Below are 13,332 nucleotides of genomic sequence, written 5' to 3'. Positions count from 1 at the left end.
TACTCCTACAATCGGTGTAGGAGTGTTCAGTTGCTTCGTATCCTCCCAACATTTGGTATTACTGATCTTTTAATTTTCACCATTTTGATAGAAATATAGTAGTATTTCATTGCAGTTTTCATTTTCATTTTTCCCACAACTAGCAATGTTGAAGTTATTTTTACATGTTTATTGGCCATCCAAATATCTGCTTTTGTAAAATACCTGTTGTCCTTTTAAAACTTCTTTATAAATTCTAGATAGAAGTCTTTAATCAGATATATGTATTGTTATTTTCTTCCTACAACTTGATTTTTTCACTTAATCTAATATTTTTAGCTTATGTTATGTAGGTTTTCTCTGTCCAGGCAAAGGCTTTCATTTATAAAATAATGTGCTTTTAAAATTATCCAAATCATTTAGCATACTCTTAACACTTAATCATTTAAAAACACTTGGCGACTGTCTCTTTAGACATGGGAGTGATGTAACAACATTTATTGAATGGTTATTTCGTGTCATGTTTTTCCCTAAGTGTTGTTTTATTTAACTCTCACATAAACCCCTAGAGATAACTACTTCAATTTACAAATGAGGAAACTAAGTCTTAGAAAACTTAAATATTTTGCAAGGAATATCCAACTATAAGATTCACACAAATTTCTACTCACAGGGTCAAATTTTTCCTCTTCTAAACTTTTAGAAGTCTCACTCTTTTCTTCATTTTGTTGTTCAGCATATCGCAAAATCCATTCTTTCATATTTACTTCCAAATTTTTTCCATCCTTTTTTGGCTAGAAAAAAAAAACAACAAATATCTGAAAAATCAAAATTAGAAAAAGATGTCAAAACTATCATGAAGTGTCACTGCTTTTATAATTTCTTTACACTCAGAAACAGTAGACACGTAAGTCTCAAAAATCATAGTGAAGGACAAATGAGTAGAACTCAACATTACTTTGGTAAGTCTAAACTTACATAGTTCAAAGAATCCATTTACATAAAGAGGCAAAAAATTGACAGAACTGTGAAAAACCTGTGTTATTCTTTAACAGTGGTTTTGTGCAGATGCTGTTTCCACAGATTTTTATTTATTTTTAAGCTTTACTGAGGTCTGATACATTAACAATTGTACATATTATTGTGATTTTAACTATTATATATGCATACACTCATCATTTTGATGAGTTTGGACATATGCTTATATCATGGATGCTAAAGCTGAAGCTCCAATACTTTGGCCATCTGATGTGAAGAACTGACTCATTGGAAAAGACCCTAATGCTAGGAAAGACTGAGGGCAGGAGGAGAAGGGATGATAGAGGATGAGATGGTTGGATGGCATCACCGACTCAAAGAACATGAGTTTGAGCAAGCTCTGGAAGTTGGTGATGGACAAGGAAGCCTGGTGTGTTGCAGTCCATGGGGTCACAAAGAGTTGGACATGACTGAGTGACTCAACTGACTGATATACCCATGATACCACATGATACTACAACCAAGGTACTAAATGTACCTGTAACTTTCAAAAATTCTTGAGTGTTCCTTTGTGTGTGTGTGTGTGTATTGCTGTGGGGAGAGGCATGGTTGTGGTAAGAAAGCTTAACATGAGATCTATCCTCTTAACATATTTTAAAGTACACAATACTGTTCTGTTGACCCCAGGCACTATGTTGAACAGCAGATGTCTAGAATTTATTGATATTGCATAACTGAAATTTTATTACCATTAAGCAACATTTTCCCATTTGTCCTTTCTCCCTTTAGCCCCTGGTAACTACCATTCTGTTTCTATGACCATGACTATTTTAGGTACTTCATATAAGTGACATCATGCAATATTTGTCTTTCTGTGACTAGCTTATTTAACTTAGCATAATGTTCTCTAGGTTCACCCATGTTCATAGATGTTTTATGATATGCAAAGTATTTGTGTATAATGCCCTAAGGAAGTACACCTTCCAGTATCAGTGCCTTTCTGTAACCCCCTTCCACAAAGATTCTGAATTGGCCACATGACTTGCTTCAGCCAATGCAACATTAGCAAGAGTGATACAAGCAGAGGCTTGATAAAAATTTGTACACTGGTGTTTACTATCTTGAGACACTTGCTTTTGGAAGCCAGATGTCAGGTAAGAAGTCTGACCATTCTAATATCAAAATGTAAGAGGAAACCTAAACTAATCATGTGGAGAGAGAGGTGCCTTGCTAGCAAGATCCCAGCTGAGGCTCTAGTAATGTGAGTAAATAAACCATTTTGGATGTTCTAGCCTGAGGAGATACCTCTTGGATCAGACAAACTGCCTAGCTGAGCTCAGTCCAAACTGCAAAATCATAAGGAATAAAATGTTGGTTTAAGTCACTCCATTTTCGGGTGGTTTGTTATGTAGCAATAGATAACTGAAACAACAATGCTAATGGGTTTGGCAAACCCATTAGACATTTTCAATGAGTAAAAACGTAACTGCAACCCTAATACTTATATTCTTATGAACTGTTACACATGTTTCCCTCTGATTTTACACTTTAAATGTTGAATTCTTAAATTACCATGATCTTAGGATCTTCTTCCTGCTTTTTGGTTTTAGGTTGCAGTGGAGGTGAAATAGTGGCTTGCGTTTGAGGATACTGAAATTTTGGCCTACTTTTAGGTTGTTGCTCTTCAAATTCCTGGCTGAATCCTTCAGGAAGCGCATCTTAAGAGAAATTGGCATAAAAATGATGTACATGATACAGAAAACATACAAATGTTTATTAAATACATGCATAAAACCTGTCTAAACAAAGAGCACTTAACTTTCTTCTACTGTTCATCTCCTAGGAATAGAAATCCTACAGTGAAAGTTGTTTTATTATCAAACCAGTGGGAACACTCTCTAGACAAAAACCAGCCCACCTCGATTTGGCCATTTCACCCTCAAAGTGCTAGATGCCTAAATTTTCACAAGAAAATCTTAACTCTCTCCTCCTCCTTGGTTGCATGTGGTAGTAGTCTTAATCAGTCATAAAAGCAATTTACATTCCAGGATCTTGCCAAAGATTACAGCCTGAACCTTGTGCTTAATTAAATATTATTTACCCAAAGCAAGATAGCCCTAATTTCTAAACCAAAACCAAGTACACAGCCTGACAGGTTACAGACAGTCGAGAATATGCTGTATAATGTGTATTGTAAAATGGCCATTAACAACTGAAAGCAACACACACAAAAATAATTTTTTCTTGCACAGACTATAATCTTTAATAATAATATACCAAAAAGACCAGAAAAGGGTAAGAATATTTTAAAAATAATTATAACACAGTGAAAAAAAATTTAAGTGCAAACCAAAAGCTTTCTACAAATATCATAAACACAAATTATTTCAAAAGGTTTTATAAACTGAAAGACTGTTATGATAATACTGCTTACCATCTGAAAGGTTTAAACAGAGCCAATCCAAGGCAGAATGAAGATCACCGCCATGTAAGAGTGTGTTAGTCATGGCATCTTCAATGTCCTTAGTTTTAAATGAAAATGCTTGTAAAGCCATGTATAAATCCTATGGAAGGGAAATGTAAAAAAGCCATTCTGTCAATTTTCTGTTTTTTCATTACTAAGTGTATTCTCCCATTCATTTTAAAACAGAAATTCTGACACAAATTATAACTTCAAAAGTATCTTTTTCTCTTTTTTTCCAGTTTGAAGAATTATTTTATTTGATAACTAGGGAATTTGAGAACTACAGAAAAATAAAAAAGGACCAGGAGAAATTGCTCATATTCTCACTATCCAAAGATACTGTTTGCAATGCAATGTGGGTCCTTCAGTCATTTTCTGTGATTTTTTTAAAACCAAATTTTATTTAACATTATAACTAAGTATCTTCCCAAATTATTAGAAATTGTTCATCACGTGTAATAGTTACAAAATATTCCACTGGATAGATATACCATAATCTATCTACACAGTTTCCTACTGGTGCTCACTTGGAATGTTTTCTTTTTCTTAAATCATAAGCAGTGCTTCAATGAACATGTTCATATAAAAAGTAAAGCTTTTTAATGTACCTTCTAAAACATTTTTAGATTTGGGCAAGACTGGGTTGAAATTCATACTCCTTTTATTTTGAAAGTGAAAAGTGAAAAGCTCAGTTGTGTCCAACTCTTTTCGACCCCATGGATTGTAGCCCACGGAATTTTCCAGGCAAGAGTACTAGAGTGAGTTGCCATTGCCTTCTCCAGGGATCAAAACCAGGTCTCCCTCATTGGAGGCAGAGGCTTTACCTCTAAGCCACCAGGGAAGCCCTTTTTATTTTGCTATTTAGTAATTAACAACCTCAGGCAATAATTTATATAATCCTTCTAAGCCTCAATTTCTTCATTTGAAAAATGGAGCAAAATACCTTCTAGCATTGGTGTGTCAGAGAAAATGTAAGCAAAGTGCCCACTACAAGTCCAACATAATTTGGGGGATGTTAATTTTCATATCACTATTTTAATGTGTACACTTACATTTGGCACAACTTCTCATTTTTGCACATGGAACTAATCTACATGAAATTTCAATGGAAGCTGAAAAGTCAACGGAACACTCTTGCATTGCTGGTGGGAATGTAAACTGATACAGCCAGTATGGAAGATGGTATGGAGACTTGGCCACTATGGAAGATGGTATGGAGACTCTTTAAAAAGCTTAAAAACCATGTGACCCAGCAATCCCACTCCTAGGCATATACCCTGAGGAAAGCAAAACTGAAAAAGACACATGTATCCCAATGTTCACTGCAGCACTATTTACAATAGCTACAACACGGAAACAATCTTGACATCCACTGACAGATGAATGGATAAAGAAGCTGTGGTACATATTTACAACGGAATACTACTCAGCCGTAAAAAGGAATGCATTTGAATCTGTTCTAATGAGGTGGACGAAACTAGAGCCCATTCTACAGAGCGAAGTCAGTCAGAGAAATATAAATATCATTACTGACACACATATATGGAATCTGAAGAGATGGCACTGATGAATTTATTTTCAGGGCAGCAAAGGAGAAAGAGACATAGAGAATGGACCTATGGACAAGGTGGAAGGAGGGGGGGAGAAGGGGAGATGTATGGAGAGAATAACACAGAAATTTACAGTATCATGTGTAAAACATAGAAAACGGGAATTTGCTGTATGACTCAGGGAACTCAAACAGGGGCTCTGCGACAGGCTGAGGGGTGGGGTCGGGAGGGAGATGGGAGGGATGTCTGGGAGAGAGGGGACATGGGTTGTACCTATGGCTGATTCTTGTTGATGTATGACAGAAAACCACAAAATTCTGTAAAGCAATTATCCTTCAATTAAAAAAAATTTTTTTTAAATGCTCCACTAAAAATAAGTAACTTTAAAAAAAGGTTTGCAAAATACCTGTAATTTTTTGGCAGTAAGTCTTCCAGAAATCACTCCCTTGTCATTATTTTGCTTTTTATGTTCATTTATCACTCCAATAATTTTTTGCTCTAGTTTGTTATTAATTACCACCTATTGAGACCAAAAAGATCATATCAATTAGAAGATGAATTACTAAATAACATTTAATAATTAAATAATTAGAAGGAATCAGTTTTCTATATCCCTACCAACCAAGCCCAGAATTTCAGCTGAAATCAGATACAGCGATTATACTGGAATACCATTCATTGTATCACATTCCTGTCACATATTTAAGAAAAAATGAAGTATGGTAAAAACAACAATATCTGGCAAGACAAAATTCCTTTTACAAAGCTTCTTGAAGCCATGTATCTCATGACATTGTCCTTGGACCACCCTTATGTTGCCACCACAGAGACAGATTCCTAAACCTTATTAAACACACTGAATCTGAATCCTTGGGGAAGGAACCCAGAAATGTGCCTTAATATAAAGCAACCTAAGCACACTGCCCGAAAGAATGGATGCAATGCTAAAAGAGGGGCAAATCAAGTAAAAACTTACACTAACATAAATTGTAATATTAGATCACACAAACTATTTTGGCTTCCACTGTTTGTCTTCAATTTTTTTCCTACTGGCCATTTTATCTTCGGCTGTTTCCGTATACTTAACCTAAGATCACATAACCATCTACCCTCAAATATATCTTCCTTTGGTCACATCTTTAATGAATGCTCACTATGAGCAATGCACAAAAACATACTTTAGGAATTCAGTCTAGCACAAGAAACATATAGAAAAAGAAACTATAACCCAGCATGTCATTATTAAGAAGACATAAGAAGGGGAAGTAGAGCTTTCTAGCCAGAGAGCCTATGGACAAAAGCTTGGAGTCATAGAATCATATGGGATCTAGGGGAACAATGAGATGTGAACTAAAATTTTAAGTGGAGAAGAGTAATGGAGAAGGCTGGAAAGGTATGCCAAGCCAGATCTGAAGGGATGTGTATGCTAGACTTAGAAGTCTGGACCTTACCCAGCTCTTCCTTAATTTCTTAGAGGCTCTCAACAGATGATTCAATTTTATCAGAAAAGTACTTTTATCATATACTTTTTACCATAAAAAGTATGATTCACTTTTTATTTCATATAGATGAGTAATATTGTACTATTTACAAATTTTAAAATATCCCATCATTTGCTTACATTTAAGAGTACATTACATTTTTTTTTTAAGGTAACATTTCTTGGAATGACTCAAAACGTGGGTACTCACTTTCAGAATAGATTTATCCAGATTTGCAGGACCACCAGAATCACTTGCAGAATTAAAACTGTAAATTTTCGGACCTATACATAACAGACAATAAATAGTCAAGGTAATTTAATGAGCAATATCCATTACACTATTTTAATTTTTGTCTAAAGATCACTAAATATTAAATAATTGATCTCAACTCTTCCTTTTCCACTTTACCAAATAACCCAATCCAGAAGGCAGCAATACTGCTCAACTTTCGAAAACATTTTATGCTGTTTAGCATTCTCTAGGTTAACTAGTTTCTCACCGAGTGCAAATGCTTCAGCAGTTAGCTGAAGGAAGACCTCTTAGAGGATATTTGATTCCTGGCAGAGAAGATGGGTAACTTTGAAGAGAAAAAGGAAGTGGGAGCACCTATCATGTCTCCTGCTGAGTATAAGGTTGCTGTATCAGTATCCAAGGCTGCTGAAACAAATTATCATGGACTTGGTGGCTGAATATACAGAAACATTCTCTCATAATTCTGGAGGGTAGAAGTCCAAAATCAAGGTGTCAGTAGGACCATACTTCACCTGATGGCTCTAGGTAACTCTTTTCTTCCTTCTTCTGGTGATCCCAGGTGTTTCCTGGCTTGCTTGTCTCGCTCCTAAAATGGGCCTTCACACGGCCTTATTCCTTCTGTCTGTGTCCAAGTCTCCCTCTCCTTTCTCTGACCCTAGTCACTGGGCTTAGGGCTCTCCTTAAATCCAGGATGATTTCATCTCAAGATCCTTAACCAATTACATCTGCAATGATCTTTTTTCCAAAAAAGATCACATTCTGAGGTTCCAGGTAGACAATGTTTGGGTGAACACTACTGAATGTGCTATAGTTGTCAAGTCTGTTCCAGTCAATAGAAATACTGTATGTTATCAGTCTTCTAACAATGGCTAACCAGGAAGGAATAAATTTTACTTTCAAACTTTGGTCTCATGATCTCCTTCTCTCTTAAAAATGACTAAAGATCCCAAGTACTTTTTGTTTATGTGGGTTATAATAGTGATATTTATCACATATTGATGAAAGAGAAAAGTTTAAAAACATTAATTCATTGAAAATAAATTTTACTATGTGTTAAAATAAGTATTACTTTTATGAAAAGTTTTTTATTAAATAAAAAAACTGTTTTCTACTTTTGCAAATCTCTTCATGTCTAGCTTCTGCATTTAATCTTCTATAACATTACACATCAAGTAGTCACTGTACACTAGTGAGAAAATATAAATGAAAATGACAAATAACATTTTAGATTATGAATATAGTTTGATCTCATTAAGCCCTGGCTAGAAAGGTCTCAATGATTCCCCAGGATCCCCTGAGCACACTTTTGAGACCACAGCTATATAAAAATAATCCTAGTACAAAACCTAGTTACTCTGCTTTTATAAATCTTAAAACAAGAATTTTTTTTCACTTAGAGAAACCTAACATTAAAGAGTTGCTTGTTATAATTTTAAATTCAAGGATTTTAGTCTCTGTTGACTTACAGCAGGTTGTTCATTTTAAAACACTAGTAAATATGTTAAAAGATAATAAGAATTCTGGTATAGTATGGTTTTCCTCATCTTTTAGTCTCAGACTGTACCTTAATCCTAGTAACCTTGTTCATAAACTAAGGTCAATGGTCATAGAGTACATATCAGCAGTCTTTAATCATTTCTGGGGGTCTTACCAGTTGTAGTAAATTCATTCACAAATTTAGCATACTAATCAATCCCTAAACCCATGCAGAGGCAACCCCTCCCCCCCACCCCGACCCCCAACCATTAACCTTTTCTACAGATGGATGTTTCATTACCGAGAGAATACTGAGAAACAGTTCAAGGTTGACGTGTTATTGTCAGAGGTAAGATTGTAAATTCCTTTAGTAACTTTTGCTTTATTTTCTTTCTTGTTTTGGCAGTGCCACACCACTTGCAGGATCTTAGTTTCCTAAGCAGTAATTGAACTTGGCAGTGAAAATGCCAAGTTCTATTCACTAGACCATCAGGAGATCCTGGATTGGTTTTGTTTTTTAGTGAATTGAAGACTGCAGTCAGTTCTCATTTGTCTCCTCCAAGTATTACACCTAAAACATCCAATCATATCACTTGCTTGAGGTCAGTTTATACTGGAAACTTCCAGAGGGCAAATAAAAGAAGATCTAAGTCCCTAGAACATCAAGAGGGGAATGAACATTCATACTGCTGTGCATTCCCTGGGTGTCAGTCAGGGTCTCTGAAAGTGGTGTGCTTTCATTTTAATCAATACTCTGAGAAACTGAAGTAATAATGAGATCATGCTAGGGATATTACCAATTAAATTAAGTTAACCAGTAAGGCCCTTTCATTTTCAAATTCTTCCTAAAACATGCTAACAAATGTTCTTTAATCAATACGAATAAAAATTCCAAAATTTGAGATGCATTTTAAAACAATCTGAAAGAAATCCTTCTCAAATGTATTTACACTTACTGCCATAATAATACTACAATAAGCAAAATTCAAAGCATTTCATGATGTAATACTTATTATGAATATCTATTATTGTGCCAACAGGCTTGCAGAGCCTACCCAATTCTCTGAGACTCTTAATTTGGTCTCCTCTCCTATCAGCCAGCCAACTTTCAGAATGGAAACCTAACAGCTCCCCAGTCCCAAATTCTAATCTGTTACCTAGGAAAGAGTGATGGCACCAGAAGAAAATAGATATCAAAACTTGGACATGAGTAACCCTATTTTCAAATACAATCCTAAGTCAACAGGCCATGGAATAAAAATGGTCCCCATTCTTTTGCCAAGTAACCTGCGTAAGATGTATGACAGTTACCTTTTTTGCTGTTTAGAAATCCTCCTCCAAGTTTTGGTTTTGTTTCAAAAGAAGGGAGTTACTGGAAATTTGACTGGAAATAAGGAAGTTAGTGTGCAGTACGTATCTTCAGGGCAAACGCACTAAGGATTTCAATTTATAATGACTATACATGGACAATGGAACTTATGTTACTGGCTCTCAGAAATACTTATTAAAGCTGAAGCACAGAAAAACTAAGTAATTTCCTCAAGACGATTCAGTGAGGAAGAAGAGGCATCAGCCAGAATCAGTTTCCTGTTGCCCAATACTCTTAGAATATATTCCTTTTACACAGTATTGCATTTTACATCATACAGTGATTGTAACCATCTACTATCACTGAGACATTCACTGTGAGATGCTGATGCTGGTGATCGGTGGATTGAGGCACCCTGGCTCCCTTCTGACCAATAGCACACATCTGCAAGAGCATCCAAATCAGCCAAGAGATCCAGTCAGGAATAAGACCCAGTCTTGTCCTCACAGTGCTATTCTGATGAAGTAATTAAGCAACTAATTATCGAAGGAAGCTATAAAGGGGAACTACAGAGTATCTGGAGAATAAATGAGAGCTAGCTAACATAATCGAAGCAGTCAGGGTGTCTGAGGAAGTCCACAGAGCCACAGCTACCTGACTAATCCTAGCTAAGGTCTCTTCCCCATTTAACACCAACACCAGTCCCTGCTCTTTCACTCCACCCACACAGACTTTGTCTGACTGCTTCATTTCAAGTTGCCACCTTCGGGCCTTCACCTTTGTTCCCTAAGCCTCACTCTTTCTCCAGATGTAACAGCTGGTTCCTACAAATCATCTCAGCAGGTTTCCTCAAAAAAGCCATCTCTGCTCTAAATCAAACAGACTGTACCACTGATTTATTCTTTACCAAGTCACTGTTTTCTTTGACGGCACTTTTTCTGTTTTATTTTGGTGACCCTAAAAGATATTTATAATGGCTTTCATGAATTTATTCAAGACATCAGTCCCCTTGTCTTATTTCCCTCTTAAGATTTTAAGTCTCAACTAGGTTTAATAATTTTCATAAACACAAGCCTTATGGTTGTAAGTAGCCTCCACCAACCTTCAGTCATATAAGCAGTAATCTCAGGGTGTTCTGTTCTTATGGTATCCTCTGTACCTCAAATCTTGCCTGGCACATAGCAGCTCTTCAAGAATTATTTGATGAACAAAAGAAATGAAAAAAACAGAAGTGGAAGAACACCTGGAACTGTGCCAAGAACTATTCTGTAGCACTAGTCAATTTCTACCTGTAGATGAGAGTTCAATTTTGAGGACATATGCTATGTACAGTTCTTCAAATTGTTTGAAAAGACAGAGAAAGATGGAAGGGGAGTAAAATACTAACATTTACATTAGGAACAAAAAAGAGTTTAGAGATAATTTTTTCTGTGTATTTTGTCACTTTTTCTTCCAGGTAAGCCTATTATATATAATATAAAAATATCCAAACAGAAAAAAGAAAACAAAATAAAGTGGCAATCACATTGCAACATCTTATTTACCTGCTATATATACAGATATTGATTTATGGTTACATGAAATTCTCTACAGATTTGGTAGATAACTTCTCATGTTCTCTCAATTTCTTGGTCTTAATAATTTCTCCGAGTTTTCCTTGCCACTTATCCAAGAAATTTTTTGGATGACTATATTCAGAACATTTGAGTAGAGATTGAGGGATATTAATACATATCCACAAAACAGTTCTTACCTCCTATAATTTTGTAGGACAGATAAAATATGTAATTCCTCAGATCTAAATATCAAAAAGAATGATTCAAACAACAATGATACACGAGCTGTGGGGATAGGAAGAATTTAAAAAGTAGTTGCTATCTGAGGTGGGTATTACAGAACTCTGATAGATAGTGTTAGGGTTAGATGTCATTGCATAAGAGAAAATGGCAAGAATAAACACAAGGATGCAGACAGCCAACAGCTGAATTTGGGGCAGTGAAAACACAGGAAGTGTTATAGGTGAATACCGGAATTAGCTTCCCTGATGGCTCAGTAGTAAAGAATCTGCCTGCAAAGCAGGAGATGCAGGAGACCTGGGTTCAATCCTGGGTTGGGAAGATCTCCTGGAGGAGGAAATGGCAACCCACTCCAGTATTCTTGCCTGAAAAATGCCATGGATGGAGAAGCCTGGTGGGCTATAGTCCACAGGCTCACAAAGAGTTGGACATGACAGAGCATACACACACAATACAAGAACTAGTAAGGCTAGAAAGGGTGGTCTTAGATACAAGCTGAATGGTTGGTACTTTATCACAATGTCAGTAAAAATGCTGTAGAACAACTTGGGAAGTGATATAACCAATGCAGTGATTCTGAAGATCAATCCAATACTTTACGCAGGACAGACTGCAGGAGGAAAAAAGAACACAGCTAGGGAGATCCATTAGAAGGCTGCGCTCATACTCCAGAAATTCATGAGTGCCTTAAATGAGGTATGAATAGTATGTGAAAAGGGGCATACAAGGAAGACAAATAAATAAAGACTACATGGAGCTTGAGAACTGATTGGATGTGAAGAAAGGAAGGCATAAAAATATAATCTCCAACACTGAATAAAGAGGAATATGGAAAAACAGAAACAAAGAAGTCACAGGAGAAGCTAGTTTGGGAGAGAGTAATTAGCCATGTTATTAAATTTGACATGCTCGCAAAATAGGGCCAGATCTCCAAGTAAGTGTAGAAATGGCTGACTTGAGCTTGGAATAAAGACCACGACTGGACGTGCTGATTGAGGAGTCACCTACACAGGAAAAGATAGAAGTAACGGAAGTAGATGAGTTCTTCTGGAAGGGCTGGAGAGGGAATCATACTGTTAGACTGACACGTTCAGCAACTGTCACATTTTGGGGTTGGGGGACTGCGAAGCCAAAGAACACAACAAATGACTATTAGAAAGTTCAAAGAACTCAGAGGAATAGCATGAAAAGGAAGAGGCTGATTCACAGAGTAAAAGTGCCACAGAATCGTCAAGAAAAAATACTATACATTTCCAATTGCAGGCATAGCAATTTTGTAGTTAAAATATTATGATAAGTTGCAGTACAAAGAATTATTATTCATCTAAGTGAAAGTTTGTTACCTGCCTACTTCAGTCTCATCTCCTTTCCTCCTTAGGCAATGCTTACATTCTGAGTATCTCAAAGGCCCATGCTCTTTCCTGACTCAAGATTTTGGCATGTAGTGTTCCTTCCTGCACAGAAATACTATTCCCCCCATTTTTCATGGAGTTAACACCAATCCATCCCCCCAATACCATCACTTTCTCAAAGACACCATCCAATAGTCCTCCTTTTTCCCAGTAAAAATCAGATTACCCTGTCAAGTTCTCTTTCTTAGTGACACTTAACAATCATAAAGCAATGTTTGTGTAACTACTGCCATTAGATTGGCAAGCTCCAAGAGCGGTGATTTATTTATTTTGCTCATCCCGTACACGGAGGTTTTCAATACATATTTGTTGGACGAATATTTCTGTAAGAATAAGCAAACACGCTAAGCAGAACAAAATAGCGTATAACTATTTCCACCTTTTGAAATCAGCTGTAAAAGAGGCCCGTTGATCTGGAGCCAGAGCTGGCAATCTCCAAGATGAGTTATCAAACCAAAATGCACAAGAAGCAAAAATGCATTGCTGCGGTAAAGATCGATGACACTTTTTACAATAGATTATAACCATATTCGGGGTGTAAGCGCTGAAATTCTTATTAAGTACTGATTTTTCCATAACCCGTGGAAACGCTACATCGTGGCTGAAAATGGTCTGAGAAATAAGGAGGAAAA

General features: G+C 36.2%; 1 protein-coding gene across 1 annotated transcript in view; it reads right to left on the bottom strand.

Annotated features, from left to right (window-relative positions):
* DHX29 (DExH-box helicase 29) overlaps nucleotides 1–13,332 on the bottom strand; it is a 45,638-nt gene that overhangs the window by 31,732 nt on the left and 574 nt on the right. The window contains exons 2-6 of the mRNA XM_052658987.1: nucleotides 6,663–6,736; nucleotides 5,378–5,491; nucleotides 3,392–3,521; nucleotides 2,530–2,675; nucleotides 651–773 (exon numbers count right to left, since the gene is read on the bottom strand). Of these exons, the coding sequence (XP_052514947.1) occupies nucleotides 651–773; nucleotides 2,530–2,675; nucleotides 3,392–3,521; nucleotides 5,378–5,491; nucleotides 6,663–6,736 (587 nt within the window). The remainder of the gene's footprint in view (nucleotides 1–650; nucleotides 774–2,529; nucleotides 2,676–3,391; nucleotides 3,522–5,377; nucleotides 5,492–6,662; nucleotides 6,737–13,332) is intronic.

Source organism: Budorcas taxicolor, chromosome 20 (assembly GCF_023091745.1).
Source record: "Budorcas taxicolor isolate Tak-1 chromosome 20, Takin1.1, whole genome shotgun sequence".
NCBI classification, from domain to species: domain Eukaryota; kingdom Metazoa; phylum Chordata; class Mammalia; order Artiodactyla; family Bovidae; genus Budorcas; species Budorcas taxicolor.
The sequence above is the reverse complement of the archived record's forward strand: the minus strand, read 5'-3'. Positions and strand labels throughout refer to the sequence as shown.